The sequence below is a fragment of the Polyodon spathula genome, chromosome 15, assembly GCF_017654505.1.
Source record: "Polyodon spathula isolate WHYD16114869_AA chromosome 15, ASM1765450v1, whole genome shotgun sequence".
Taxonomy (NCBI): Eukaryota; Metazoa; Chordata; class Actinopteri; order Acipenseriformes; family Polyodontidae; genus Polyodon; species Polyodon spathula.
In genome coordinates, this window is record NC_054548.1 from 4,002,904 (window position 1) to 4,030,678 (window position 27,775).

General features: G+C 41.0%; 1 protein-coding gene across 3 annotated transcripts; it reads left to right on the forward strand.

The window, feature by feature from the left end:
• The first annotated feature begins 362 nt into the window (after positions 1-362).
• On the forward strand, positions 363-27,775 carry LOC121328180 (ubiquitin-protein ligase E3A-like). 3 transcript variants are annotated; one of them, XM_041272738.1, is made up of 11 exons: positions 363-3,299; positions 6,485-6,529; positions 9,589-9,899; positions 11,628-12,850; positions 16,614-16,758; positions 18,580-18,785; positions 23,510-23,674; positions 23,847-24,002; positions 24,108-24,181; positions 24,696-24,839; positions 25,873-27,775. In XM_041272738.1, coding segments are annotated over exons 2-11 (2,547 nt in total). In that variant the 5' UTR covers positions 363-3,299; positions 6,485-6,527; the 3' UTR covers positions 25,994-27,775. The 3 variants fall into 3 exon arrangements, with proteins under 3 accessions (XP_041128672.1, XP_041128671.1, XP_041128674.1); XM_041272737.1 differs by lacking the exon at positions 363-3,299 and adding an exon at positions 4,175-4,903; XM_041272740.1 differs by lacking the exon at positions 363-3,299 and adding an exon at positions 4,857-4,903 and having other exon boundaries at positions 9,785-9,899.

The window sequence follows — 27,775 nt, forward strand, 5'->3', positions numbered from 1 at the left end:
GACATTTTCAAAGGAAACCTCATACTTTTATTACTAATTGACTCCTGCTTTTCATTAAGTCTCTGCATGCGCCATCAAGCACAAGAACAATATACAACTTGCTCTATTAACTCATGAGGGTTTTTATATATTCCAATGAATTATAAACCTTACCAGAGAGCAGAATCACAGCTAATGATTCTCTAAACCCTTCCTCTGTGTATCAGAGAGCAGAATCACAGCTAGTGATGGTCAGCGCTCATTGAAATGGGTGTTACAGCAGTGGTCAGCGCTCATTGAATTGGGTGTTACAGCAGTGGTCAGTGCTCATTGAATTGGGTGTTACAGCAGTGGTCAGTGCTCATTGAATTGGGTGTTACAGCAGTGGTCAGTGCTCATTGAATTGGGTGTTACAGCAGTGGTCAGTGCTCATTGAATTGGGTGTTACAGCAGTGGTCAGCACTTGTTGAAGCTCAGTAAATGCAATGCAACATTTCAAAAGCGGCACGACCGTTCCATTACAGTCTAAAGATGGAGGACAGCATTAATACTGCAGCGAGTGTTGCAGCTGTGATAATGAGGTCTGTCTGTAAAACATTTGCCTTTAGCAGCTGACCAATCCAGCGAGGGTTGCCATAGTGACATCATCAATGAGTCGAAAGCTCAGCAGATCAGAGCTCTGAGAGTCTGTAATGATCTGATTCAACTGCTGACTGGAATAAACACCATGCCATTTTGAAAACGTCCGGAATAGCTTTTTAAAGAACATTCCTGCAAAGTCTTCAGACCAGAAGTAGTAAAGCCTGCTCCATACAATGTCCTCACGTGCTGCTGGGCCTGGAAGTCTTTATCGCTTTGCTGCTTTTAGAACATGTTGAACCACCGTGTTGATAAAGCCAGAAAGCTGAGCTGTTGTTCAAGACCTCTTTTTCACTTCAGATAAATAACTGAAGCAACAAGGCAGCGAGTGTCTGTCCTTTATTTCTGTCATTCTTTAACCCATCTATCAACAGCCCCAGATGAATCGGGTGCAGGGGAGCAATCTCAGCCCTAGTTAACTTGAGGCTAAACAGCTGTCTATATTCATGAAACCCTAATTCACTGCTGCTGCATTATCACATAGCATTTCATCTCTCACTACATTCTTTCATTGCTCGCTTTTACAAGTGCTCTCCCAAAAACAACAAGCACCTCTTTATTTATTTTGAATGTGCTTGATCATGAATTAAAAAAAAGAGAGAGACTGGCTTCACCCACAAACAATTCATCTGCTCAGTAGTATGAATAGCTATATATATAATATAGAACCAATTTTGCCAAATAGTCCTGAATGAAGTGTTTTCACATTTAATTGCATCTACCTATACATGCTTCTCTAGACAGCTGAAATAACAACAAGCAAAGACTTGCTCTATACTGTGTATGAGATCTGAAAAACACCCAAAGCTGAACTGTATTACAACGCAGACCAAGAAACTACTACCTGATTACAGAGACCAGCCTAACCAATCCGCTGCACTTGTTCAGTCACTACAAACAGGAATTACCAATGGAATCAGCAGAGATGGGGGATTAAAACAAATACATTTTTAAATAAAAACTAAAAACAGTTTTGTGTACAAAAATGCTATATATGAAAACTAAAAATGATTGTCTTTAAGATAAAATGAAAATGGAGGTAAAAGAAGTATTGAAAAAGAACTGGTGTTATTCTATAACAGGAGCAGATAAACGATTTCACGTGCCCGTGATGTAGACTCCCCCCCACCCCCAGAGCTTCTGACTGGTTTCCAGCTCAACACTGCCATCTACTGGTGACTCTATGCAGTGCATCACGGTGGTATTTAAGGACAAGTACATAAAAAAAAAAGCATTTTTGTGCTGTTACAAATTGGAAAAGATAGCAGCAATGGCTTTACTCTTGCCAAGTGTATGGCAATGGTCTGTATTAACTTATGTATATTATGTTAAATATGCGGGTATCGGGGAAATGCAGTATAGTAATAAATGTTATTTAAAAGTAAAAGGGAAAGATATAACATGTGTAATTACAGCGTAGTTCAAAACAGATTAAGGATTTCGAACACTAGAAGAAAACAACAGTTTAAATGTGGCATTTCATCAGCAACAGTTTGTAGATCATTGAAGAAAGTGGTTCTATATATTAAAATAAATCAAATAAAATACATTTAAAAAAGAGGCATCAGCTAAAGACACGAAACTCTCGGGGCCTGATGTTTGATACCAGGCAAGTAGACTCTCACGCAGTCTTTCTCAGATCTAAGAGACGCTTCCCATGTCTAAGATCTGTAGCCGCGGAGGAAGGGGCTGTGTACTCTCACGCAGTCTTTCTCAGATCTAAGAGACGCTTCCCATGTCTAAGATCTGTAGCCGCGGAGGAAGGGGCTGTGTACTCTCACGCAGTCTTTCTCAGATCTAAGAGACGCTTCCCATGTCTAAGATCTGTAGCCGCGGAGGAAGGGGCTGTGTACTCTCACGCAGTCTTTCTCAGATCTAAGAGACGCTTCCCATGTCTAAGATCTGTAGCCGCGGAGGGAGGGGCTGTGACTCTCACGCAGTCTTTCTCAGATCTAAGAGACGCTTCCCATGTCTAAGATCTGTAGCCGCGGAGGAAGGGGCTGTGTACTCTCACGCAGTCTTTCTCAGATCTAAGAGACGCTTCCCATGTCTAAGATCTGTAGCCGCGGAGGGAGGGGCTGTGACTCTCACGCAGTCTTTCTCAGATCTAAGAGACGCTTGTGGTGCGTTAATCAAATGTTTAAGTAATGTGTCTATGTTACTATTTAAACAGTGGTGCGTTAATAAAATGTTTAAGTAATGTGTCTATGTTACTATTTAAACAGTGGTGCGTTAATCAAATGTTTAAGTAATGTGTCTATGTTACTATTTAAACAGTGGTGCGTTAATCAAATGTTTAAGTAATGTGTCTATGTTACTATTTAAACAGTGGTGCGTTAATAAAATGTTAAAGTAATGTGTCTATGTTACTATTTAAACAGTGGTGCGTTAATCAAATGTTTAAGTAATGTGTCTATGTTACTATTTAAACAGTGGTGCGTTAATCAAATGTTTAAGTAATGTGTCTATGTTACTATTTAAACAGTGGTGCGTTAATCAAATGTTTAAGTAAATGTGTACACATGCCTCTGACAAGTATTAGGAGGACACAGGTCTCAATGTTTCTATGTTTTCTGAATGAACTACAGTTCCCAGCATGCAATTCAAACCCTGATTTGAAACCATGCAGTAACCCCAGTCCCCGGCAGGCAGCCACGCTATCTCAGGACAAGACTAGCGGGGTGAGTTCGCTGTTGCCGCAGTAATAAATAACAATAATATTAATACGTGTTAATTCTGACATCTCATAATGATACCGTTTTTCTAATATTAGGTGCCACACCTGTGTGTCGTATAACATCAATCAACAGTGTACAATGTGTAGAATTCATTATTCAGTCCGTGTTTGCCCACATTGTAATACAGGAGGGTTATTTGCCTTACTGTTACTTTTATTATTGCCCCAGTATGGGCACTTTCTTTAGGTGATTCCACAAGCAGTGCAAAGCGGTAAGGCTTCGAGCGCTCTCTGTGTGCCACAAGCACGCCAGTCCGCGCTTGTTTACCGCTGTGAGCCGGTCCAGCGGCGCTGGAGCTGTTGAATCCGCGCTTGTTTACCGCTGTGAGCCGGTCCAGCGGCGCTGGAGCTGTGCAATCCGCGCTTGTTTACCGCTGTGAGCCGGTCGAGCGGCGCTGGAGCTGTGCAATCCGCGCTTGTTTACCGCTGTGAGCCGGTCCAGCGGCGTTGGAGCTGTGCAATCCGCGGCTTGTTTACCGCTGTGAGCAGGTCGAGCGGCGCTGGAGCTGTGCAATCCGCTCTTGTTTACCGCTGTGAGCAGGTCGAGCGGCGCTGGAGCTGTGCAATCCGCTCTTGTTTACCGCTGTGAGCAGGTCGAGCGGCGCTGGAGCTGTGCAATCCGCGCTTGTTTACCGCTGTGAGCCGGTCCAGCGGCGCTGGAGCTGTGCAATCCGCGCTTGTTTACCGCTGTGAGCCGGTCCAGCGGCGCTGGAGCTGTGCAATCCGCGCTTGTTTACCGCTGTGAGCCGGTCCAGCGGCGCTGGAGCTGTGCAATCCGCGCTTGTTTACCGCTGTGAGCTCGGCGGCGCTGGAGCTGTGCAATCCGCTCTTGTTTACCGCTGTGAGCCGGTCGAGCGGCGCTGGAGCTGTGCAATCCGCGCTTGTTTACCGCTGTGAGCCGGTCCAGCGGCGCTGGAGCTGTGCAATCCGCGCTTGTTTACCGCTGTGAGCCGGTCCAGCGGCGCTGGAGCTGTGCAATCCGCGCTTGTTTACCGCTGTGAGCCGGTCCAGCGGCGCTGGAGCTGTGCAATCCGCGCTTGTTTACCGCTGTGAGCCGGTCCAGCGGCGCTGGAGCTGTGCAATCCGCGCTTGTTTACCGCTGTGAGCCGGTCCAGCGGCGCTGGAGCTGTGCAATCCGCGCTTGTTTACCGCTGTGAGCCGGTCCAGCGGCGCTGGAGCAGAATCAGCATCGCAAGCAGCAGAGGAACTGCGCTCGCTGCATCTTGGGATAGCTCCCCTTGTGCACGGCCAGCCCGGTGAAATCAAGATGGCCGAGTTGGTTTTGTGGAAATCAGAGTGTCAAACAGGCCTGAAATGAAATATTTTCTCAGTAAAGCAGACACCTCCTCTGAAAAAAAAACAGCAGTAACAACAAATATCCCACTCCGGCAACTTGCTGACATCGCAGAAAATTAACCGAAGGAGGTGTTTGTATACATACGCAAACAGAGAGAGAGAGAGAGAGTCTCGTATGAATTCCGACGAGAAGCCGGACTGTGAGTGTGAGCCACCACAGGCCAAGCCTAGCCCAGCAGCAGCAGCAGACAGGTCGGTAAGGGGTTGGGGCAAGGCCGGGGATGCAGGGGAACAGCAAAGTGAGAAGAGAATTGTTGTAGAATATTTGTGGAAGAGGCGTGCAACATTGCCATGATGAAATTGCCACTATTTGTAACTAAAATACGGATAGTCATTTCATTCGTTGTGAGAATGCTTGCATTTATTTATTTATTATGCCAAGTCGTGTTTTTGACAGTTGCACAACGAGAGCGTACAGCTAATCGTGTTTAGGCCTGACAGTATAATTTTAGAGGTTTGTAAGATACCAGCACATTAAGCCTCTACCATTTGCATTTTTTAGATGTTGTCTAAATAAACCCATGCCGGCATGATTTTAACGCGCTGGACTGGCAGCAGTTAGATGCCGTTCTGTTTTTAGTAGATCTAAATGCCAGCTGTAATAGTTAATCATGCCCTGTCATTTCCCAGAAAGGCGGTTCTGTCAGTGGCACACACTGTACTGTTACTTAGAAAGTATGTCTGTTTCCTGATACAAATATGACTGGTTTCTGTGTGCGCTGGAATTGTGTGTGTGTGTGTCTGTTTATAATCTGACAAGTGGATCCAGTCAGGTTGACTTATTTGTAGTATTGGGTTTGATTTGGTTAGTACAGTTAAGATCAGGGTGACCGGTGGGCCTCCGCTGTGGGTCAGAGTTAAAAAAAAAAAAAAAAAAAAAAAAATTCAGCTCGTCTCCATCTCTGTGCTTAAATTAAACCGGTCATACATTTTGATGACTCTTCCTGTTAGTTTTATAAATAGAAAGTGAATACAGTACAAAACACATGTCCGTGTATCTTCTATATGTACAGCGATAAAGAATGGGAACACGTTTTGATAAGTAGCACCTCTTAGACAGTATTGTTCCATTTCTTTAAAAAAAAACCTCCTTTTATTAAGACTTGGCGAGGGTACGTGATGTGTGTTGTGTTGCCTGATAAACTACAGTGGGATTTGCAGTCCACTTGTCCATCATACACCTTGAGTTTTTATTTCCTTGCAAAATGTTCATTAAAACAAACTTGCAAGAAACATTCTTAGGCTTACCATAAGAGTCCTTTAAAAATGTACCTGAAGTAAGCTTGCATAAAAAAACAGGTCACAAGTATACTTTGAAAGTACTAGCATAATGAGAGTTCAGAATAATGTGTTGATGTGCAATCTTTGCACATAGCTGCAGGGGATATTCCTAAACTGTATACAGTATAGCATTTACAGTGACTGTGGTCTCCATTGGGAAATCCTCAAACTGGTTTAACAACTGGGACTGTTACTGTTAAAATGAGATCCCTTTTGTACCAAAATACAGATATTTGCCTACTGTTTTAATAAAATATTGTTTGCAGCTGTCCATGATATTGCTATAGCCATTGCTATGACCAAACTGATGTGCATAACTGCAGCTAAGTTACATTTTCCATTGCTTCAAGTACAGTAAAGCATTGGTGAACATAAGGCATGATTGCGATTTGTGGCAAGAGCTGGGAATGAACATGGAAGTGCAGTGAACCAGTGACTGTACCAGTAACTAGGGTACTGATTTGTAACCATTGTAATGCTTATTTCTATTAGATCATCAGGAGACCCTCACATAGAAACCCTTGAAGCTAGCCGAATGTAAGTACATACTGTGCTGCTTGCTGTGTCCTAGTGTGTGTTCATTGTGTAGTTGTACTTTTTTTAACATTTGTAGGGATGTGTATTTTAATTCTATTACATTTGTTTTGATGATGGTGACATTAGCCAAAAGAAAAGACTTCACTTTGTATGCAGTTTACACACGACTGTATTTCACCCCTTGAGGGTTTCTATTTTTCTTGCATGAGCTCTTTCCTTGCTAGATGTGCGCATGATGTTTCCCAGGGAGTTCAGTATCTCAGCGTTCCAGACATTTATCTTTACTGTTGGCAACTTGTTGCCTTTAGTCATTAAAATTTTGTAGGGATCATTATAGTTAATCAAACTGTGTGCAATAAGCCATCCAAATATGTGTTCTTGTTAAAAACTTTTCTGCTGAAAAATAAGATTAGGTAAATTGAGGACATAGATATGCTACCAGCAACTGAAAACTGAGACTCCACATGCAGGTCCCTCATAATCCAATTGTTTGCACTCCTAACATTAAATCATGTATTTGATTATGAACATAACCAGACCAGATGGGATTAGGATCTGTGAGGAAACCAGATAAGATTAGGATCTATGAGACACCCTTAGAAACCCAGACCAGCACAGTCTTTCTGTGAGACACCCTTATAAACCTAGATCAGCACAGTCTTTCTGTGAGACACCCTTAGAAACCCAGACCAGCATAGCCTTTCTGTGAGACACCCTAGAAACCCAGACCAGCACAGCATTTCTGTGAGACACCCTTAGAAACCCAGATCAGCACAGTCTTTCTGTGAGACACCCTTATAAACCCAGACCAGCACAGTCTTTCTGTGAGACGCCCTTATAAACCCAGACCAGCACAGCCTTTCTGTGAGACACCCATATAAACCCAGACCAGCACAGCCTTTCTGTGAGGCACCCTGATAAACCCAGATCAGCACAGCCTTTCTATGAGACACCCTTATAAACCCAGACCAGGTGAATTTCCTGAAGCTTTTAGCAGCTTCCACTGCTGCGTACAATACGAATAAAATCTATTCTGTTTGTTAATGCGTGCTTCTAGTTGCTATGACCACATTTTAAAAATAATTAACTCGCTGTCACTGTGAGCATGGTTCTGGAATGTGAAAGCATCACAAGTAATTAACAGTGAGCACACCCTCGCTCTCACTGTGACCATGGTTCACCATCAGATCAAGAGCCCTCAATAGCCACATATTCTTTTTTCACGGTTTGTTGATATTGTAATGAAATATATGGATTAGATCAGTTGGTCTTAATTTGAATTCCCGGTGTCTGATTCTTTTTGTAATTTGTAATTTTCTTCAGACAGTGTGTTTTTATATATATATATGAATTGTACCAGGAAGCTTCACAAGTATAGGGCAGCACTGTACTGCAATGACTGGTGTGTGCTGCTGTCTTTCACACATAGCCTTAGCAATAGGAAGGTATAGATCACTTCAGTCTCTGGAAAGCCCTCTATTAGTCTGTGTTCTACATTCAAGTCTTTCTGTAGGCATTAGTGGGAGATAGAAATTTATACATAGATAGAAATACACAAAAAAAAAAAACATGTTGGTAGAATTGAACTTAGGCTCCATGAAAAGAGAAGCCTTCACAGTTGCAAGTTTCACTTCTCGGTCAGTTCTCATATCTACTTTTCTAAAACTAAGGTCACATAACACCCATCTATTTTCAGCAGCCTAAGTGAGTAATTTTTTGGTGGTGTTTGCCGTGGTGTTTGGATTGGGGATGTGCTTTGATTTGAAACCAGAAGTCTGCAGCATCAAACACCAAAAGCCTGACAACAGCTAGCACCAACATTACAATTATTTTAGGGTTCATTCATTTTTTAGTTCCATGAATCTTAGAAAAGTCCTTACAAAGCGTTCACATTTCCTATGAATTTGAAAACTACATCCCTCGTCAATGAGGGATTGTCTTCTGATCATGTCAGTCATTACGGGAACAGCTGATGACAAAGCAAGCAGGCTCCAGGGTTTCTCAGTCTTTGTTTGATGATGCCGTTGACCTCAGGAAAGATCAAGTAGAACATGTTTGCCAACAGAAAGCTTCTGAAATGCCTGATGTTTGCATGTGTCTTCCTTTCAAAAACCAGGATGTGAGTCCGGCATTGGAATTCATTGATCAGCTTTACATCCTTTTATGGTAAAAGAGATGTGTGTGCCCCACAAAATAAAAAAAATAATGCTAACTTTCTTATTTGTGCAGTGAGCTGCATGAAGCAGGGTTTGAAATGTGTTGACAGGTTGGACCTGGTTGTCAGTGTCCTCCTCGTGATGCTTGAGTTGCTCTCCAGTGTATCTTCAGAAGAAACAGTTTGATCAGCCACTCAGTTCCTTGTGTATTTTCAGGGCTTAGGGTTCAAGACAAGGACAAAGAGGGTAGTACAGATAGATGCAGCTTTCATGGTTGGCTCCACAAGGAGGTGCTTTTATTTTTATGATCAATTCCAGTTCTAAACGTCCTGCACCCCTTTTGCAATAGCTGTGTCTAGACTATTTCAAGCAACGCTTTTGCTGAAAACGAGACGTTTTTAGAGTGTTCTGTACATGGACGTCAACCTTTTTATCTACACAAAAATGGAAAGGTATTGTCTGGCCTTAAATTAAGAGAATGTCATTGTTTTGTTTGATTTGTATTTAGGTGTTTTCCACAGCTCCCAGTTATGTAAAACATTTGCTAGTTGTCTTGTACAAAAAATGTATTCCTTTTCTTCTCCCATGTTTTTTTTCTTCTTTTTTTCTTATCATATTTATTACTCAACGCTGTTTGAGAGGATGCTGTAGTTCTATAATGATAACTGACCGTGATTGGGAATTGGCACATCTGATAACATTACAAGTGACATTATTTTATATATTGTTTAATGTAATAAATCTTAAGAAACAATGTGCTGAAGTGGAGTTTAATCCTGTGCTTTTTCATTGTGTGCACAGCGAGTAATTGAATGAGAATGCACTGCTCCACTGTGTCTCAATACAGCCCTGCCCTGAAGGCTGTACTAATCCTTGTGCCTACTGTTTGAATATTTGGTACAGGAAGCGAGCCGCTGCAAAGCATCTAATAGAGCGCTACTACCAGCAGTTAACTGAGGGCTGTGGAAATGAGGCCTGCACGAATGAGTTCTGTGCTTCCTGTCCGAGTTTCCATCGTGTGGATAACAATGCGGCCGCCATCAAGGCCCTCGATCTTTATAAGATTAATGCAAAACTCTGTGATCCTCATCCCTCCAAGAAAGGAACGAGTGCTGCTTACCTAGAGACCAGTGCCAAAGGAGCCCGCCACAACGCGTGCAGCGCCAGGGGGATGAACCGGACGGAGGAGCCTCCCGCGAGGGATCACTTCAAAGGTAACATACTGATTCTTCCAGCCACACCTCCTTCCGCCTGTAACTTCGAATGACCTGAAGCCCTTTGACGTTCAGAGAATGCAAACGTTGCAATGCATTACGTGAAAATACCAGTCAAGCTACTTTTTGGTTTGTTTGTTTGTTTTAAATTAGTATTTCCACCCGAGTTGGGATGTTCACTGCAGTGCGTTACTTTTATGCAGAGTGAATTTTTTTTTTTTTCTGAACAGTAAACACAAGCAGTAGAATGAGCACAGATTAGAAAGATGTATGTGTGTCTCTCTCTCTCTCTCTCTCTCTCTCTCTCTCTCTCTCTCTCTCTCTCTCTATATATATATATATATATATATATATATAGTGTGTGTATATATATATATATATATATATATATATATATATATATATATATATAAAATAAATGTTCTGCTATGATTGTCAGATATTTTCAGCGCACTATCTCCACCTTTTAAAAATGAAATTCCTGTCTCAGTGATGTCACGCGAAATAACAAACAAGACAGTGCAATTCAGTTCCTCCCCTGTCCAGTGATATGCGTTAACAAGCTGTACTGCAAAGTATGGTGGCCCAGCAAGTCAAAGAAACAAAGTGCGTTTTTTTATCGTGTTTACCTAATCACAGACCCAGAATGACACTTCAGCGTGATCGTGTTTACACCATCACGAGGTGCTTGCTGTGTTGCTTTGAACTGAGGAGCAGGATTTTGGGAGTTGTTTGCAGACCACCTGGAGTTTTCTCACAGTCCACAGGTTGGGAACTGCTGTCCTAATACATTGCTATTGATTCTTACCTGTTGGGGCTCTAGCAAGTGTAAAATCAGGTGTGTTGTACAATAGCCTTGGATATTGTTACGTTCAGGCAGGGAGCCCTGCAGTCTCTTTATAAACCACAGCCCATCTGGCTGCCACGGCTTCTTCTCCTTCTCATATTCATTGTCATGCCCTGATTAAAATAGAAATGTCTGCGATACACACATGCATGTAAATCGGCTGTCCCTCACACTAATTTGTTTGTTGTGCAGACAATCCCTGACATGCATTGTCTTTAAACAATGCTTAGTTGGTAGGTACTTTGAAGACTGCATACATGGTGTTTCACAAGGAACGTTCTCTATTGTGACTCTGTTCATACTGACGAACACTCTTTTTGCATGTATTACCTCACTTCCCTTGGGGTAATGCATTGTTCTGGAGGCATGTGTAATACAATGCGTGGGCCTCCAGTACAATACTCTTGCTTGTAAGTGATGATCCTACGCCTTGTGGACATTGCTATGGCAGATGTTTCTTGCCTGTTCATTATGGGTTAAAAAGGCGCGAAAAAAGCATTTGCAATCGCACTATTTTAAATCTCATTTTGTTCCTTGAAGCTGTAGCAGCTTTAAGTAAATGTAATCTCCCTGTGTCTTTAAAAAAAAGTTTTGCTGTGGTCTGGTCAAGCAGAGGTAAATAAAGTTTTGTGTTCCCAACAATGCATTATTATTATTTTTATTCACACATCATGGATAATTGAGCTAGGGAACAATCTTTTTTTTTTTTTTCTTTCAACTTTTACTCGAATGTTCGCTATAAGATATATATAATTTTTCTTCAAAAAAATCGCAATGTGTGAAGTTCAGGTACAGAAGTGTGTCTATGATAATTGATACTGGGAAATCATAATACTTGCACAACACTAACCTACATTTTGTTTTGCTTTTTTCCCTTAAAGATTTGAATTACCTTACAGAGGAGAAAGTATATGAGATCCTGGAGACCTGTGGTGAAAAGGAGGATTATTCCCCGTTGATCCGGGTGATCGGCAGAGTTTTCTCCAGCGCCGATGGCTTGGTGCAGAGCTTCCGAAAGACCAAGCAGCACACAAAGGAAGAGCTGAAATCACTGCAGGGGAAGGATGAGGACAAGGATGAGGATGAGAAAGAGAAAGCCGCCTGCTCTGCTGCTGCGATGGAGGAAGACTCAGGAGCCTCGTCTTCCAGGTTAGAAGCCGGCAAGCCGGGCCCTGACGAAGTGTCTGTGGATGTGGAGGCGGTGAGGAGGGTCTACAGCAAACTGCTGGCCAACGAGAAGATAGAAACAGCCTTTCTCAACGCACTGGTTTACTTGTCACCCAATGTGGAATGTGACCTGACGTACCATAACGTGTACTCCAGGGATCCCAATTACCTGAACTTGTTTATCATAGTCATGGAGAACAGCAACCTCCACAGCCCTGAGTACTTGGAGATCGCCCTGCCTCTGTTCTGCAAAGCACTGAGCAAGCTCCCACTCCCTGCTCAAGCCAAGCTGGTGCGGCTGTGGTCTCGGTATAGTGCGGGGCAGATCCGTCGCATGACCGAGACGTTTCAGCAGCTCATCACCTACAAAGTGATCAGCAACGAGTTCAACAGCCGCAACCTGGTGAACGACGACGACGCCGTCGTGGCTGCCACCAAATGCTTGAAAATAGTTTACTATGCAAACATGCTGGGAGGGGAGGTGGACAGGGGTCACAATGAGGAGGAGGACGAGGAGCCCATCCCCGAGTCCAGCGAGCTCACTTTGCAGGAGCTTCTGGGGGAGGAGCGGAGGAACAAGAAGGGGCCTCGGGTGGACCCGCTGGAGACAGAACTGGGTGTAAAGACTATCGACTGCCGCAAACCACTGCTCCCTTTCGAGGAGTTTGTAAACGAGCCACTCAACGACGTGCTGGAGATGGACAAAGACTACACGTTCTTCAAGGTGGAGACGGAGAACAAGTTCTCCTTCATGACCTGCCCCTTTATCCTCAATGCTGTAACCAAGAACCTGGGACTGTACTACGACAACAGGATCCGCATGTACAGTGAGCGGCGTATCACTGTCCTCTACAGCCTGGTTCAGGGGCAGCAGCTCAACCCCTACCTGAGACTCAAAGTGCGACGGGATCACATCATCGACGATGCCCTTGTCAGAGTAAGTACTGCTCTCCTCAGGCTGTTTCAAAAGCTTCTCTGCTTCTGCTTGGGTGTAGAAGCTGAGAATCCTTACCTTATGAAACTATACATGAATAGGTAGTGTGGGATTTATAATCTAGCAAGATGTCTCTTTAAAAATAGGTTGACAGAAGGGAATTAAAGGAGGTAGTTAAGCTTAATAAATCCTTTTTTATTTATTTTTTTAATCGAAACCAATGTATTGATTCTTTTCATATTTGCTATGACTGACGCATGCAGTTCACTGTGGGCTGAGGGCAGGGGGGTGAGACTGAGTAAAGTCATGGGTTTTATATTTCAAGCGACTTGATTGTTTAAGAAAGTCTAGAGTGGAGGACTTGCATCCGAGCATATTCAGTGTAATAGAATTTATGTATGTATTTAAAAAAAAAAAAAAATTGGTTAAAGTATTGGTCAGACCTACTAAGATCAGCCTGGGTTTAACACCAGAATCATGTTCTGGGCATCTTAACCATGTGACTGCAACCTGGGGTAACCCCTGAATCATGTGCTGGGCATCTTAACCATGTGACTGCCACTCAATACTCCTGCTGGAGTAATGCAAGAAGGTAGGATTTCTACTCTGTTCGAAACCCAGTCGTTTCCCTTAAATTAACTGTTTTTAATGATTTGTCAAGAGCCTGGTAGTTGCTCAAGGGATTCATCTGTCTACTGCACTCAATTCAATTGCAGTCATTCTCTCCTGTCACTTCTCTGATAGGTGAGAAATGGTTTTGAGGGAAGGAGATGTGTTCAGTCTCATTTTAAGTCTTTCAATACAACAGTTAGTCAGTTTAATACTACTACTCTATTAAACATGTGAAATCAGCGTGTAATACGAGAAAGGCATTGCTGTATAACCCCAACACTGTTAAACATGTGAAATCAGCGTGCAATACGAGAAAGGCATTGATGTATAACCCCAACACTCTATTAAACATGTGAAATCAGCGTGCAGTACGAGAAAGGCATTGCTGTATAACCCCAACACTCTATTAAACATGTGAAATCAGCGTGCAATACGAGAAAGGCATTGCTGTATAACCCCAACACTCTATTAAAAATGTGAAATCAGCGTGCAGTACGAGAAAGGCATTGCTGTATAACCCCAACACTCTATTAAACATGTGAAATCAGCGTGCAATACGAGAAAGGCATTGCTGTATAACCCCAACACTGTTAAACATGTGAAATCAGCGTGCAATACGAGAAAGGCATTGATGTATAACCCCAACACTCTATTAAACATGTGAAATCAGCGTGCAGTACGAGAAAGGCATTGCTGTATAACCCCAACACTCTATTAAACATGTGAAATCAGCGTGCAATACGAGAAAGGCATTGCTGTATAACCCCAACACTCTATTAAAAATGTGAAATCAGCGTGCAGTATGAGAAAGGCATTGCCTTCCATAGTGACATTTTTCTACCTGACCTGCGGTGATGTCATTTTTTCAAATTCATTCATTTGACACACCCTGTGAATAAGAGACAACCTCCATATATCAGACCCAAATAAAGTGTTTCCTTATCCAGCAGCTCGCATTTGCAGTGCACAGCAACATATATAACTGAGAAACATTATAAAACAGCAGCTTATTGTGTGACAGATGGATTCAGCTCATATATTTGTATAAGTGACTGTGGATACTGAAGTCATTTCAGAATGGCAATACAGAGACTAGGAAATCAAACCACTTGCTAGTTTATTGCGCAAGAAAGTGAGTTCCTTCTTAAACCCCGTTTGCCTCTCTCATTGGTTCCAGTTTTGAGTGGTTGAACTTGCTGCTGGTGCCTGGTCAGTGCTGGCTGCGTGTAAAACTCCATTGAGAGATGGCGTTACCAATCAAGGCATGAACACCCAGAGATGCTTAGCGGAACCATCAATAATAACGCATTAAGTACTCTCTTGCAGAGTGAAAACTAATTGCAGATAAAATGCATTTGGTTTTATTTAACATGATTGGTGGTGGAATTGTGAAATTCTTATTATGCATAGCAGCTCATGCCAGCCCCTTTCACTGGCTGGATTGGCTTTGTTTATATTGGAAAGAGCCAACCCATACGGAAGCAGTTGTCTGGCACTGACCGTAGATAATGATGTAATTACCATTATGAAGTGCTGTACCCAGGATGAATAACTTTAATAATTAGCCTGTAGTTAGTGTAAAAGAAATCAATTCACTTTATTTCCTGTTTTTTTTTTTATTTTATTTTATATATAAAATCGTAAAATCATGAAGTATGAGCTTATGACGCAAGTGGTAGCGCACTGCCCTTGGCAGACTGCAATATATACTGAGCAGGGAAATGTCATCTCCTCTAAACACTTCCACTAACTGAAATTGCACCCATTCTGAAATTGCACCCATTCTGAAATTGCACCCATTCTGAAATTGCACCCATTCTGAAATTGCACCAATATGGTTTAAGTTCCACATTCTACTCCAAGGACAAGTGGATGTTGTTCTGCTTAATTTGTCAATTACTTCTGAAATGTGTTGTGATGGGTTTAATCTGTGATTTTGATTATAGGGACAATACTAATATAACAAATAGTAGGGGAGTCAGAAATCTAGTATAATGTATTCATTGTGTCTATGTGTTCTGCACAGGTGGGCTTTTATATAAGCATGGGCCTGAGAATGTTATTCCATGTCCTATCGCCTCCCTAAGATCTTCTATATTGAGACAACCAGACCCACAAGTCCATTCAAACAACTCCTTTTTATTTCTGCAAGCCTTGTTACCTTGCTGTTTACTTTGGTTCACTACACAGCACATTTTTTGCCCATTTCATTTAAAGCCTTATCCATTTGCTGTGCTCTTGTCTCATGTTGACTTGGCAGTATGTTATTAAAGCTTTCAAACTTTACAATGACACTTGCTTTGATTCATGTAGGACTCTTGGGATATTGGTTTGTTTGCAAGATAAATGTAAAAAAAAAAAAAAAATATATATATATATATATATATATATATATATATATATATATATATATATATATATATATATATATATATATATATATATATTAACCTTCTATACTAGAGCCATGAAATTTAATATGGCCATAAAGATCAGATCTGGGCAACGGGCCTAACATGCACTATATGGGTTCTCATTTGCAGGTTTTATTTTTGAGCTATGCCTAGAATTCAGTAGTAAATCTCATGCCTTTAGAAGAACGTGTTTGTTTTGAAACCCCACTTGGGAATTTCTTTGAAAGATCTTGAAATCTGTACACCAGATTGCAGGGGACCTGGTACCGAATGCAATACTGCTGTTGAAACACTGTGTTCAAATCATAGGCTTTATAGCCATTCGTCATATTTCAATGAAGCATTGGCGCAAAACCAATATGCTTCACTTACTCCAAAATAAAACCCTGAAATCAGAACCCCTGCTAATACAAGCGGCCATTTAGGTATTTAAATACAAAAATATTAAAGTAATATTTGGCACAGATCAGAACCTCAGTGTCAATCGCTGCAGCCCTCGTAACCCAACAAGCTGCAGCATAGAGCTCTTGAGATTGAGAGAACACCCTTCACTTAAAACTCACACCCCTGTGTGCTGCAGATATACAGACCTCCGGCATGGAGTCTGCCATGCCAAGTGTTTTGCAGCAAGTGGCGTTCTTGCATTGGTGAACAGGACAGTCGCTGTATTAATCCCATGGAGCTAACCCTGTTGTTCATTTGGTTCTTCACGTTGAAATTGATTTCCTTCTGTGATGTAGCTTGAGATGATTGCCATGGAAAACCCTGCAGACTTGAAGAAGCAGCTGTATGTGGAGTTTGAAGGAGAGCAAGGAGTGGATGAAGGAGGAGTTTCCAAAGAGTTCTTTCAACTCGTAGTGGAAGAACTGTTCAACCGCGATATCGGTAAGATCTTCAAACTAACTTTGCTGAATTAATAATAATAATAATACAATTATTATTATTATTATTATTATTATTATTATTATTATTATTATTATTATTATTATTATTATTATTATTATGTTTTGAAATAATAAACAATAACCCTTTGGACCTCAGTGTCTTTAATGTATTTATATTTGCAGCAGCAACATGTACTGACTGGCCAAACAGTGGTAGACTGGCGTTGCTCCAGCCCCTAGTGCGTTGTTTCAGTGGAAGCCAGTGTTTTTGCAACAGTTTTGAAGGTTCAAGTGATTCGGGCCACTGTAGCATGTCTCGTTTGTCGCTACACGTTGCCACGCCTGCAGGCTTCATTCCTTGTCATGCTTGAGAACAGCGTTGTGCTTTGCAGTGGTGGTTGCCATCCCAGGAGATGGACATGTTAAGCACTGCAGACACTAATAGACACCCACCTTCATGCCCCTTGTGTAGACACTGGAGTGCTTGTGATTTCTGATTGCTGAACAGTTTCACCCAATTCTCACGCATGTTATATAGGCCTAGCAGGTCACATGACCATGCACATTTGCACACTAGTGGAACTCTGAAGTACCCCCGTGAGGCAGTGCTATGTACTAGTCATCCTACAGCTCTGCGTACTTTCCAAAACATTGGCGATGCTGACTTCACATATTCCAGAATTCCTTGTGGAAAACAGAACCCTTCACTTTGCCCTGTGACCTAAGATGTCTGTCATATTCTGGTACACAGCTGTGCTCTCTAGTCCTCTTGGTCCAGTGGGATTGTGGGCTTAGTATAAGAAAAACAAGCCCTTTTGTGTCTGTAATTGTACAAAGCTGACGCTGTTGTGTGTTCCTGTGTCCAATGCTTTAAAAACAATATGCTCTATATTTTGGTGACCATGACATTGATCTGTGACTTAATATGGAGGTCATGTGACTTCTGTAGGTTTCTGGGGTGAGCTGGAACAGTTTGAGCGTCCTGTATAAATTAAACGCTTGGCAGCCACATCAATTATACAGACCACACACCATCTTCACAGTTGAAATACAGCTGGGATGATTCATTCACGTTTCACTATCAGTGTTTGTAAATGTAATCATTTCATTGCCATGAAGATCCTGTTCATAGAGTCATTTCACTTCATGTTTGTCGATTCCATTAGAGATCCCATGCCTTTCTGTTATTCCTGGAGCTGGGGTGCATTCCTCTAGTTTTTTGGCCAGTCAGTGTGTGAATCCACCCTCCTTCTTTCTAATGTCCTGTGTTGTTCTCACAGTAAGAATCTGTAACGACAGTAGCTACACAATTCGTTTGGGGTATGCGAAAATGCATTGTGAAAATACAAAAGTAAATGAATATAAAGAACTAGATGGTGAACTTTGAAATGAAGCTCAAAACAACCCTGTGCATGTAAGTGAAATACTTCAGTACTAAGGGCTAGAGCCTGAAAAATACAGCGATTATCATATACAATACAGTGCCTGCTATTTCACAGTGAAAGAAAACTTTAACAATTGCATTCGTTACGAGATTTTTCTATTTGAAAACATTAACTTATTTTTAGTTTGTATTGCAATTTTAATATTCTCACGTTACTCACTCTTTGCAAATAGTCTGTTCAAAATGCATCCAGACCCTGGATCATTACAGGTCCTTCAGGAGTGAGTGAATAATTAGACGTGGAAAAGCATGGCGCTTGAATCTGCTGTAGAGGCCATGGTGTAGTTGTCTGTGAATTGGAGAGGAGCAAGGTCAGGTTTATTTCCCTGCACATACATGGGCATGCTTCACCATTGTGTTGTTAACAATGTGTTCCAGGAATGTTCACGTACGACGAGACGACCAAACTGTGCTGGTTGAACCCGTCCTCGTTCGAGACGGAGGGTCAGTTTACACTGATTGGGATTGTGCTGGGGCTTGCCATTTACAATAACTGTATCCTGGATGTTCATTTCCCCATGGTCGTCTACAGAAAGTTAATGGGGAAGAAAGGAACTTTCCGCGACCTGGCCGATTCTCATCCGGTAACAAACGCATCCTATTGCTGCATGCTTTCTGTTTTCAATGCTTTTACTTCCTTTGGAGCTTCATATTGAATTGCTTGAGTGTGTGGTAGGAATTTCACCAGTAATGTTTTAAAAAGGTTTTAGATGAAACCAAAGGCCTGGGAACAGTTTGTGACCTCGAAGTACAGATGAATGTATGACTTGCTTTGTAATATTGGCAATCGACCCGATTACTAGAACTATTGACACATTCAGACAGATACTGCATATTTTGATCCCCTATGGTCCATGACAGTCAAGCAGTTGTTTTCAAAATTCAGGTGAATATTCTTTCATTCTGGGTAGAGGTAGTATTAGGGAATATTTTGTCTCAGGCAGGTAGTATTATTTTATATATATATATATATATATATATATATATATATATATATATATATATATATATATATATATATATATATATACACACACGTATACACGTTTTGGTTTACATATTCTTTTCTGTGCTTCAGCTGCAGTGCCATGCTACTCTGTGTGCAGCTATTTTTTTGTCTTGTAATTGATTGTTCGTTTGTATTTTAAATGAGGTATGATTAGGAGGAGAAAATCTAATGCATTCATCCTCCGTGTCACTTACAAAGCTACATGATGTAATGCCTCTGAAGCTATCTTCATCAGCCTCTCTCCGTGTCCGTTTCCTACATTGTAAAGTCTTGCTTGGTGGAGATATCTGCCTAATTAAAGTTATATTGGAGTTAAACGGGGTGTTTTTTTAATTTTTTTTTAATCACTAACCATAACGACCGATTCTTCCCTAATTGGCTAATCCTTTTTTATGCCAGCCTGGTAAATGTCTGCAGGTAAAACGTTAGGCGGAGGGTTACTGTGAAGGGTTACATTAAACTAGAGGGGAGTGACTAACCGAGTAGTTCAGGTAAAAACAGTCCAATACGTCAACCAGTCTCCACTTTTAAAAACTATATATATGTATATATATATACACACACACACACACACACACACACACACACACACACACACACAATAAAAAACGTTGATTTTCTAGGCATTTTTGCTGGGCCATTAAGAGGTGGGAGTGACTAATGCGCCAGTGTGTCTAATATTAAACTACTATGCCAGTGCCACAATGGGGTTACTACAGACACGGTTATGGCTCTCACAAACTTTACTGTCAACAACACAATTATTTTTTCAGGATCTATGGCATTCAGGTCTGTGTAGAAACACAAAACCACTGTTTTTAAAAGTTTTAATTTGTTACTCTCAGTCATTTAAAATAATAAATGTAAGCTGTCAGACTCTGGACTGACCTCATCTTGACCCACTAGAGATGTCACGGTATTCCAGTTTTACGGTAAACCGCAGGATAAACTGCCATGGTTTTGAAACCTCAACCATTTTTCTATCCCATGATTACCGAGTTCACTCGGTTTAAGGTGATGTGGCATGTTTTTTTATTCACAGTTTGTCCATTGGTGAGTCACTGTTCATTAGAAGTAATTAATAAACACAGACATCTCAAGTTCTGAAAACTGCCGTGCAGGAGGTTATCCAAGCAGGCAATTAAATAAGTGACGTCATATTTAATATAAACCGCCTACTAAACAGAGATCGCTAGCAAGCGTGATTGTCAGTAACTGAAACACAAGTACTCAAATATCCGCAAGAACAAGGCCCTGGAACTTTTCATCACTGCCTTCCTGTTAATTTACCAAACCAGAGAAGTAAGAGTAGCTATTATGTACCGTATCGGTCAAGAGAAACGCAATAAGCACACACCAATGCAGAGAATGAAAAAGTATATTTGCTACTGTGTAGCTAAGTCAAGATGCTACAGGCATTTGTATTATTTTTATTTTAAACAGTGTTGTTAATAAAGATGTTGCCGTCTCAAGTTGATATTTTTATATTAAAAAATGAATACAATTTTATTCCCATTTAAAATAAATAATCCCCTAGATGCAGTTTAACTTTGCAATGGTGTCATTCCCACCTCAACTTTTCTTCTTTCCTTTGTGTTCGTTGCTGTTAATATGCAGTCCAAAAAAACAATTTGCAGATGGCGTCTTGTCAGCATTAAGTTTTGCACTGTGGTGAGAGATTAGTGGGTGGGCACTGCATGTCTTAAAATGCACTCTATTGGCTATTGCTAGGTAACACATTGCTTCTCTTAACTAATAGGATGCTGTCCAAACTGATAAAGATGAAGAGGGTATTCAGTTGCAGTGGTCACATCCTTACCCCCTATCGTTCCAGACTGAGCCCAGAAAATGTTAATATTTTGGTGTTTCTCCACAGTAATTTGAAATAAAAAAGCAGCATTATTTTGCTGAGCCTGTGTGAACTGGAGTAAAGACTACTTCCAGTTCAGTAGTGCCTGACAGAACTGTAGTATCGTCTGTTATTTGTTTTAAAACTTTAAAATATTTTTTCTTGTTAAAAAATGACTTGTGTATTTCTTTAAATAGCCATTTAAAAAAAGGGATTACAAAAAATTGACATTATACCAAAATTTGATACCGTGACATCCCTAATTCCCACCCTCCCGAGCCACTGGTTAGTCAACATTCAGACTGAACCTGCCTCTGGGATCTGTAACAAACAGCTATTGGTTAGAAAGCAGAGTAAACTTCTCAAGTCTTCCTTTCGTTGTAACCAAGTATTATATAATGCAGATGTCTTTGAGACTGGATCAAATAGGACAGTCCAGACAAAAAATGAAACTGCTACACAACAGGCCGAAATGCATGGCAATCACAATGTTGAAAAAGCAGTACGAGACTGGAGACGAAACAAAGACAGACTGAAACAGTATGAGACTGGAGACGATACAAAGACAAACTGAAACAGTACGACACTGGAAACGATACAATGACAAACTGAAACAGTACGAGACCGGAGACGATACAAAGAAAAACTGAAACAGTACGAGACCGGAGACGATACAAAGACGGACTGAAACAGTACGACACTGGAGACGAAACAAAGACGAACTGAAACAGTACGAGACTGGAGACGAAACAAAGACGAACTGAAACAGTATGAGACTGGAGACGATACAAAGACGAACTGAAACAGTACGAGACCGGAGACGATACAAAGACGGACTGAAACAGTACGAGACCGGAGATGATACAAAGACAAACTGAAACAGTACGAGACCGGAGACGATACAAAGACAAACTGAAACAGTACGAGACCGGAGACGAAACAAAGACAAACTGAAACAGTACGACACTGGAAACGATACAAAGACAAACTGAAACAGTACGACACTGGAGACGATACAAAGACAAACTGAAACAGTACGACACTGGAGACGAAACAAAGACAAACTGAAACAGTACGAGACCGGAGACGATACAAAGACAAACTGAAACAGTACGAGACCGGAGACGATACAAAGACAAACTGAAACAGTACGACACTGGAAACGATACAAAGACAAACTGAAACAGTACGACACCGGAGACGATACAAAGACAAACTGAAACAGTACGACACTGGAGACGATACAAAGACAAACTGAAACAGTACGACACTGGAGACGATACAAAGACAAACTGAAACAGTACGACACTAGAGACGAAACCAAGACAAACTGAAACAGTACGAGACCGGAGACGATACAAAGACAAACTGAAACAGTACGAGACCGGAGACGATACAAAGACAAACTGAAACAGTACGACACTGGAAACGATACAAAGACAAACTGAAACAGTACGACACTAGAGACGAAACCAAGACAAACTGAAACAGTACGAGACCGGAGACGATACAAAGACAAACTGAAACAGTACGAGACCGGAGACGATACAAAGACAAACTGAAACAGTACGACACTGGAGACGATACAAAGACAAACTGAAACAGTACGACACTGGAGACGATACAAAGACAAACTGAAACAGTACGACACTGGAGACGATACAAAGACAAACTGAAACAGTACGACACTGGAGACGATACCAAGACAAACTGAAACAGTACGACACTGGAGACGAAACCAAGACAAACTGAAACAGTACGACACTGGAGACGATACAAAGACAAACTGAAACAGTACGAGACTGGAGACGATACAAAGACAAACTGAAACAGTACGACACTGGAAACGATACAAAGACAAACTGAAACAGTACGACACTGGAGACGAAACAAAGACAGACTGAAACAGTACGAGACTGGAGACAATACAAACTGAAACAGTACGAGACTGGAGAGATACAAAGACAAACTGAAACGGCACGTTTAATGTAGTTGTATTGCATGTATGCAGCGCTAGGATGTTTTGTTTACTGGTTATTAGATGGTGCCCTCTTTAGTTTATTGGTGGGGGGGGACACCTTTTTTTAATTGATGCAAGCAGCACTGTTTAATGCTTTTCTTTTAAATTTGAATTAATACAAGTGAATTTGTAAAAGCCAGTGCAGCTGGAACTATTGCCTGAGTGTGGTTTTGGAAAGAAATGTCCAGTAAAGCAAAGAAAATACATCCTTGAAGTGTGTAAGTACTTGATAAACTATAATAAAATACCGGTAGGTTAATTTTTCACTCTGTTAATTATTATTTTTTAAATCCATTCAAGTACCATGTGTCTGTGGCTTACACTTACTACTGCAATTTACAGATTTACAGAAATGCAGGTTTTTTGGGGTTTTTTTTGTTTCCCCCAAACAGTTGGGCTGACTTTGACTCTTGTTCTGCATGTGTTTTAGGTGCTGTTTCAAAGTTTAAACGAGCTCCTGGAATACGAGGGCAGTGTTGAAGATGACATGATGATCACTTTCCAGATTTCACACACCGATCTCTTTGGCAATCCGCTGACGTATGATTTAAGGGAAAATGGAGACAAAATCCCTGTTACTAATGAAAACAGAAAGGTAAGTTACAGAATGAATTCACGTTGCACTGATGTTACAAATAGGAAACGAACATGCAAATAATACAAGCATTCACTTGATCCATGAGGGAAACGCAGTATCAGTGTGTCAGTGTACAGGATTGTAACCCTTGGGTGAAGCGTTTCTATTGGTATCTCTGTTTCTTTCGCAGGAATTTGTTGCCCAGTATGCTGAATATATGCTGAACAAAAGCGTTGAAAAGCAGTTCAAGGCGTTCCGGAGAGGTTTCCACATGGTGACCAGCGAGTCTCCGTTAAAGTATTTATTCCGACCCGAGGAAATCGAGCTGCTGATCTGTGGAAGCAGGGTAAGGCCCTCGGAACTCAGGGAACTTCTGCAGTCTTCTCTCGCTCGCTGTCCATAAGAACAGTTACTGAAACCCCTGCATATATTGTGTGTGTTTGATTCACAGAACCTAGACTTTGAAGCACTTGAAGAAACAACAGAATACGATGGAGGCTACACCCGAGATTCCCGTGTCATTAGGTGAGTCTGCGTTTGCTGTATATTAATGTAGAACACCTTTGTGTCATTAGGCGAGTGTGTGTGTGCTCTATATTAATGTAGAACACCTTTGTGTCATTAGGTGAGTGTGTGTGTGTGCTCTATATTAATGTAGAACACCTTTGTGTCATTAGGTGAGTGTGTGTGTGTGCTCTATACTAATGTAGAACACCTGTGTTATTAAGTGAGTCTGCGTGTGCTCTATATTAATGTAGAAAACCTTTGTGTTATTAGATGTTGTATCACGTCATGCCACAAACAACTTCCTGAAGAGTTCTAATAATAATAATACTAATGTACTTAGTTTAATGTGATGCTGTTACAGTAATCCACAGAACCGTGTGTTTTTAGAGCCTTGTATAATGCAGTATTGGTATGGTAATCCACAGAACCGTGTGTTTTTAGAGACTTGTGTAATGTGGTATTGGTATGGTAATCGATAATCTTGAAATTGTCATTTTGTTATTTGAATGAGCTGGGTTTTGCTTTCAAACAGGAGCTTCTGGGAGATCGTCCATTCATTCGCAGAGGAACAGAAACGGCTGTTTTTACAATTCACCACAGGCACAGACCGGGCCCCTGTGGGTGGCCTTGGCAAACTGAAGATGATTATAGCCAAGAATGGCCACGACACAGACAGGTAACACTGTGAACATTGGAAAGAAAACGCTCTGGAAAACATGGGCTTTGTTTTCTGACACCTGTAGGGTTTAAGGGTTGCTTGTTTCAGTTTGTACTGTGGAAGATGTCTTGCAGTGTTTAAACTCTACTAGAGTTACACTTAATATACTTTGTAATATATGTTGAGTAACTTTCTGTTAATTCTGGATCTAAAAAAGCAAGTCACATTTAAAACATCACATCAGTGTGAAGAGCCACAAAGATTTACAATTTTGTTTTGGGGGGTGGGGGGGGGGTGATGTGAAAATTTTACTCCAAACCCTTTCAGCAAGATAACCCCCGGGGTGAAAGTGTATTGATGGTGACTGCATTTGCAGTGTGCAGCCACTGGGTGTCTCCCTTGGTAGAAATCTGAGGCACAATCAAACTGAAACAAAACAATGGAGGAAAGCCCTTTTACTCCATTGTTTAACACTGAAGAAGTTAGATGGAATCGTCCCCTGTCCTTATTCCTCTGATAAATCTGTAGCTCCTTATTCCTCTAATAAATCTGTGCAGCTCCTTATTCCTCTAATAAATCTGTGCAGCCCCTTATTCCTCTAATAAATCTGTTCATAACTGCGAGCCAACTACAAAAGGGCATTCGGTACATCTTGGATGACTTGATTACTTTAGGTAATAAATATTGCATTTGTATAAGAGGTCATGCAAGTCTGCTGTCATAAGTTAGTGTGTTTCATAATAAAATAACAGACCACTTGGGGAGATACTGCATCCTGGGAATGTGTGTTATACTTGCATCTCTTAATACATTTGAAATAACTTGAATATGAGTAGATTTCATTACTTTGAGACATTTTGAATGAAGAACTGAATCGCATTTTCTTTGAGGAATAAGATCCTTTTAGTGGTATAAAATACATGAAGCTTCTCAGAGTAAGATTCTTCTCTGCCTGTTTCTTGAATGTTTTATTCTTCTCAAAATCTGTTTCAGAATACGGGCCTGTGTTTGGTTGCAGCTGTAACCCGATTTCTGTTTCCTCTCTCCCCAGGTTACCCACATCGCACACTTGTTTTAATGTCCTCTTGCTTCCTGAATACTCCACTCAGGAGAAGCTTAAAGAAAGACTCTTAAAGGCCATTACCTATGCCAAAGGATTCGGAATGCTGTAACAGATACATGGCTGTTATAAAGCACTGACATTTCTTTGGAAGTTTAATGTCCCTATTTAATAAAGAAAAGCAAAGCTGTCTAAGGTAGTGAGCTCCAGTAGTCACTTGTGTCTGTGCCGCCCTCCTGTACAGAGGGCAGTGAGCTGGAACAGCAGAGTACAGCTGCTTGCAGGAACACCTTTTTTCTGTTCATGTGAATTATTCTATATTCCTTCACTTGTGTATACAAAAATGGGGTTTTCCTGACTATTTTAAAGGTTAAATCAGTTTCTCATTGTTTCGTCTGCTTGGAGTTGAGCTGTTTTTTGGGGGTGGGCCAGTATATCAATTGTAAAATCCCTGGAAAATCTTTCCATTGTTTAAGAGAAAAAAAAAAAGAAAACTTGGAGCTTTCGGCTCTTTTGCTTTCCCTTTTTTGTGACTTCACTCAATGAGGAGCTGTAAGCTGTAAGTTGAAACTTGAAACCGTGGAAGTGGTGTATTGTAACTACTGCTGTTGTAGCTGAAAGAGAATCCAGACGTATCACTGCTCAATAAAGATGGAAGGGGGACTTTGGACTGTTAAACTGCAGCCTTGAGAACTTGACTTCAACCACAGCACATAAAAGCAAAAGAAAGGCAGCATTCACCCCACGATTGAGGGGCTTTACCAGTCTAGCAACCTGAGTATCGTACTTTATTATTTCTAAAGGATATTGTTTAGTAATAGGCAGTACTTGCAGTACTTTTCCCTCTTGGGTGCATTTTCATGAATTAGTGCGGAGTACTGAAGAACAGTAAGAGATTGCTGTACCGTGTAATCGTGCAGCGTGTGAAAGTGCACTTACAAAAATGTGAAATGTTTAAACTGCTCGTTACAATGACATTGTTTTTTGTTGAAATTATCACTTAATTTTGAGTCTCACCAGTTTGCCATTGTTTTACAGCTCTGTTTTCTAACAAGAAATATATTGTCATTTGCAACAGCCAGTTTTTATTTGCTGTAGACTTATTATTCACTTTGATGCCTCCACATCCACATAAGCTTCACACTCACTGTGGCACAGGGAGTGAACAGGGACAGGAAACGCAGTACTTCAAAGTCTGAAAAACTAAACTCTTCTGCAAGATGGGGGATTGGTTTTGAATTCTTGTTTATAAGACTTGACGCTATGCAACCGTATCCATTTCACTGCCAGTTTGGAAATATGTGCTCTTACATTTGTATGTGTCCTTCCTTTATTAGAAATAATTGGCATTTTGTAGACAACAGGATAATGCCACTTTCCCCGACAGTCTTGAATAGCGCCATGAATTCCACACTCACTAGTGTGTGAGGGGGGGTTAATATCGGTAAGTGATTCCACAGTGGACTTTACCTGAACACGAAGTTCATAAATCTGTCGCAGTACTCCATTCAGCTGAAACGGACACAGGAGTTCAATTCACATTGTATACAGAATCTTCAAACGAAGAGTGATAACCATTTTCTGTCTTCAGCCACTCTCCAGCAAACATACGCACATGCATTCAGTTTCCATACACAAGTTTATAGTTTGTGCTTCCACTTCTTTTCTAACCTTGTTAACCAGATGCCCTGATGTCTGTTGATGTAATGTACCTGTTAATTGTACACCCCCACAGTTGTATATCTGAAAGAAGTCCAATCTTTAAGGGAAGTAAATAATCAGTGTTGTTTTTATTGGGTTCATTTAAACCCAACCTTCTCTTCAAAACGAACGAACAAGAAGAATAAGTGGCGTGTAAACATGATGCTGAATAAAAGTGACTGCATTTTTAAAA

Bases quoted from the DNA above. Each gene is read 5' to 3' on its own strand.
- LOC121328180 (XM_041272737.1), top strand. From the start codon at position 4,827: ATGAATTCCGACGAGAAGCCGGACTGTGAGTGTGAGCCACCACAGGCC. The intron at 4,904-6,484 runs GTCGGTAAGGGG...TATTTCTATTAG, and splicing joins CCAGCAGCAGCAGCAGACAG to ATCATCAGGAGACCCTCACA. The intron at 6,530-9,588 runs GTAAGTACATAC...TATTTGGTACAG, and splicing joins ACCCTTGAAGCTAGCCGAAT to GAAGCGAGCCGCTGCAAAGC.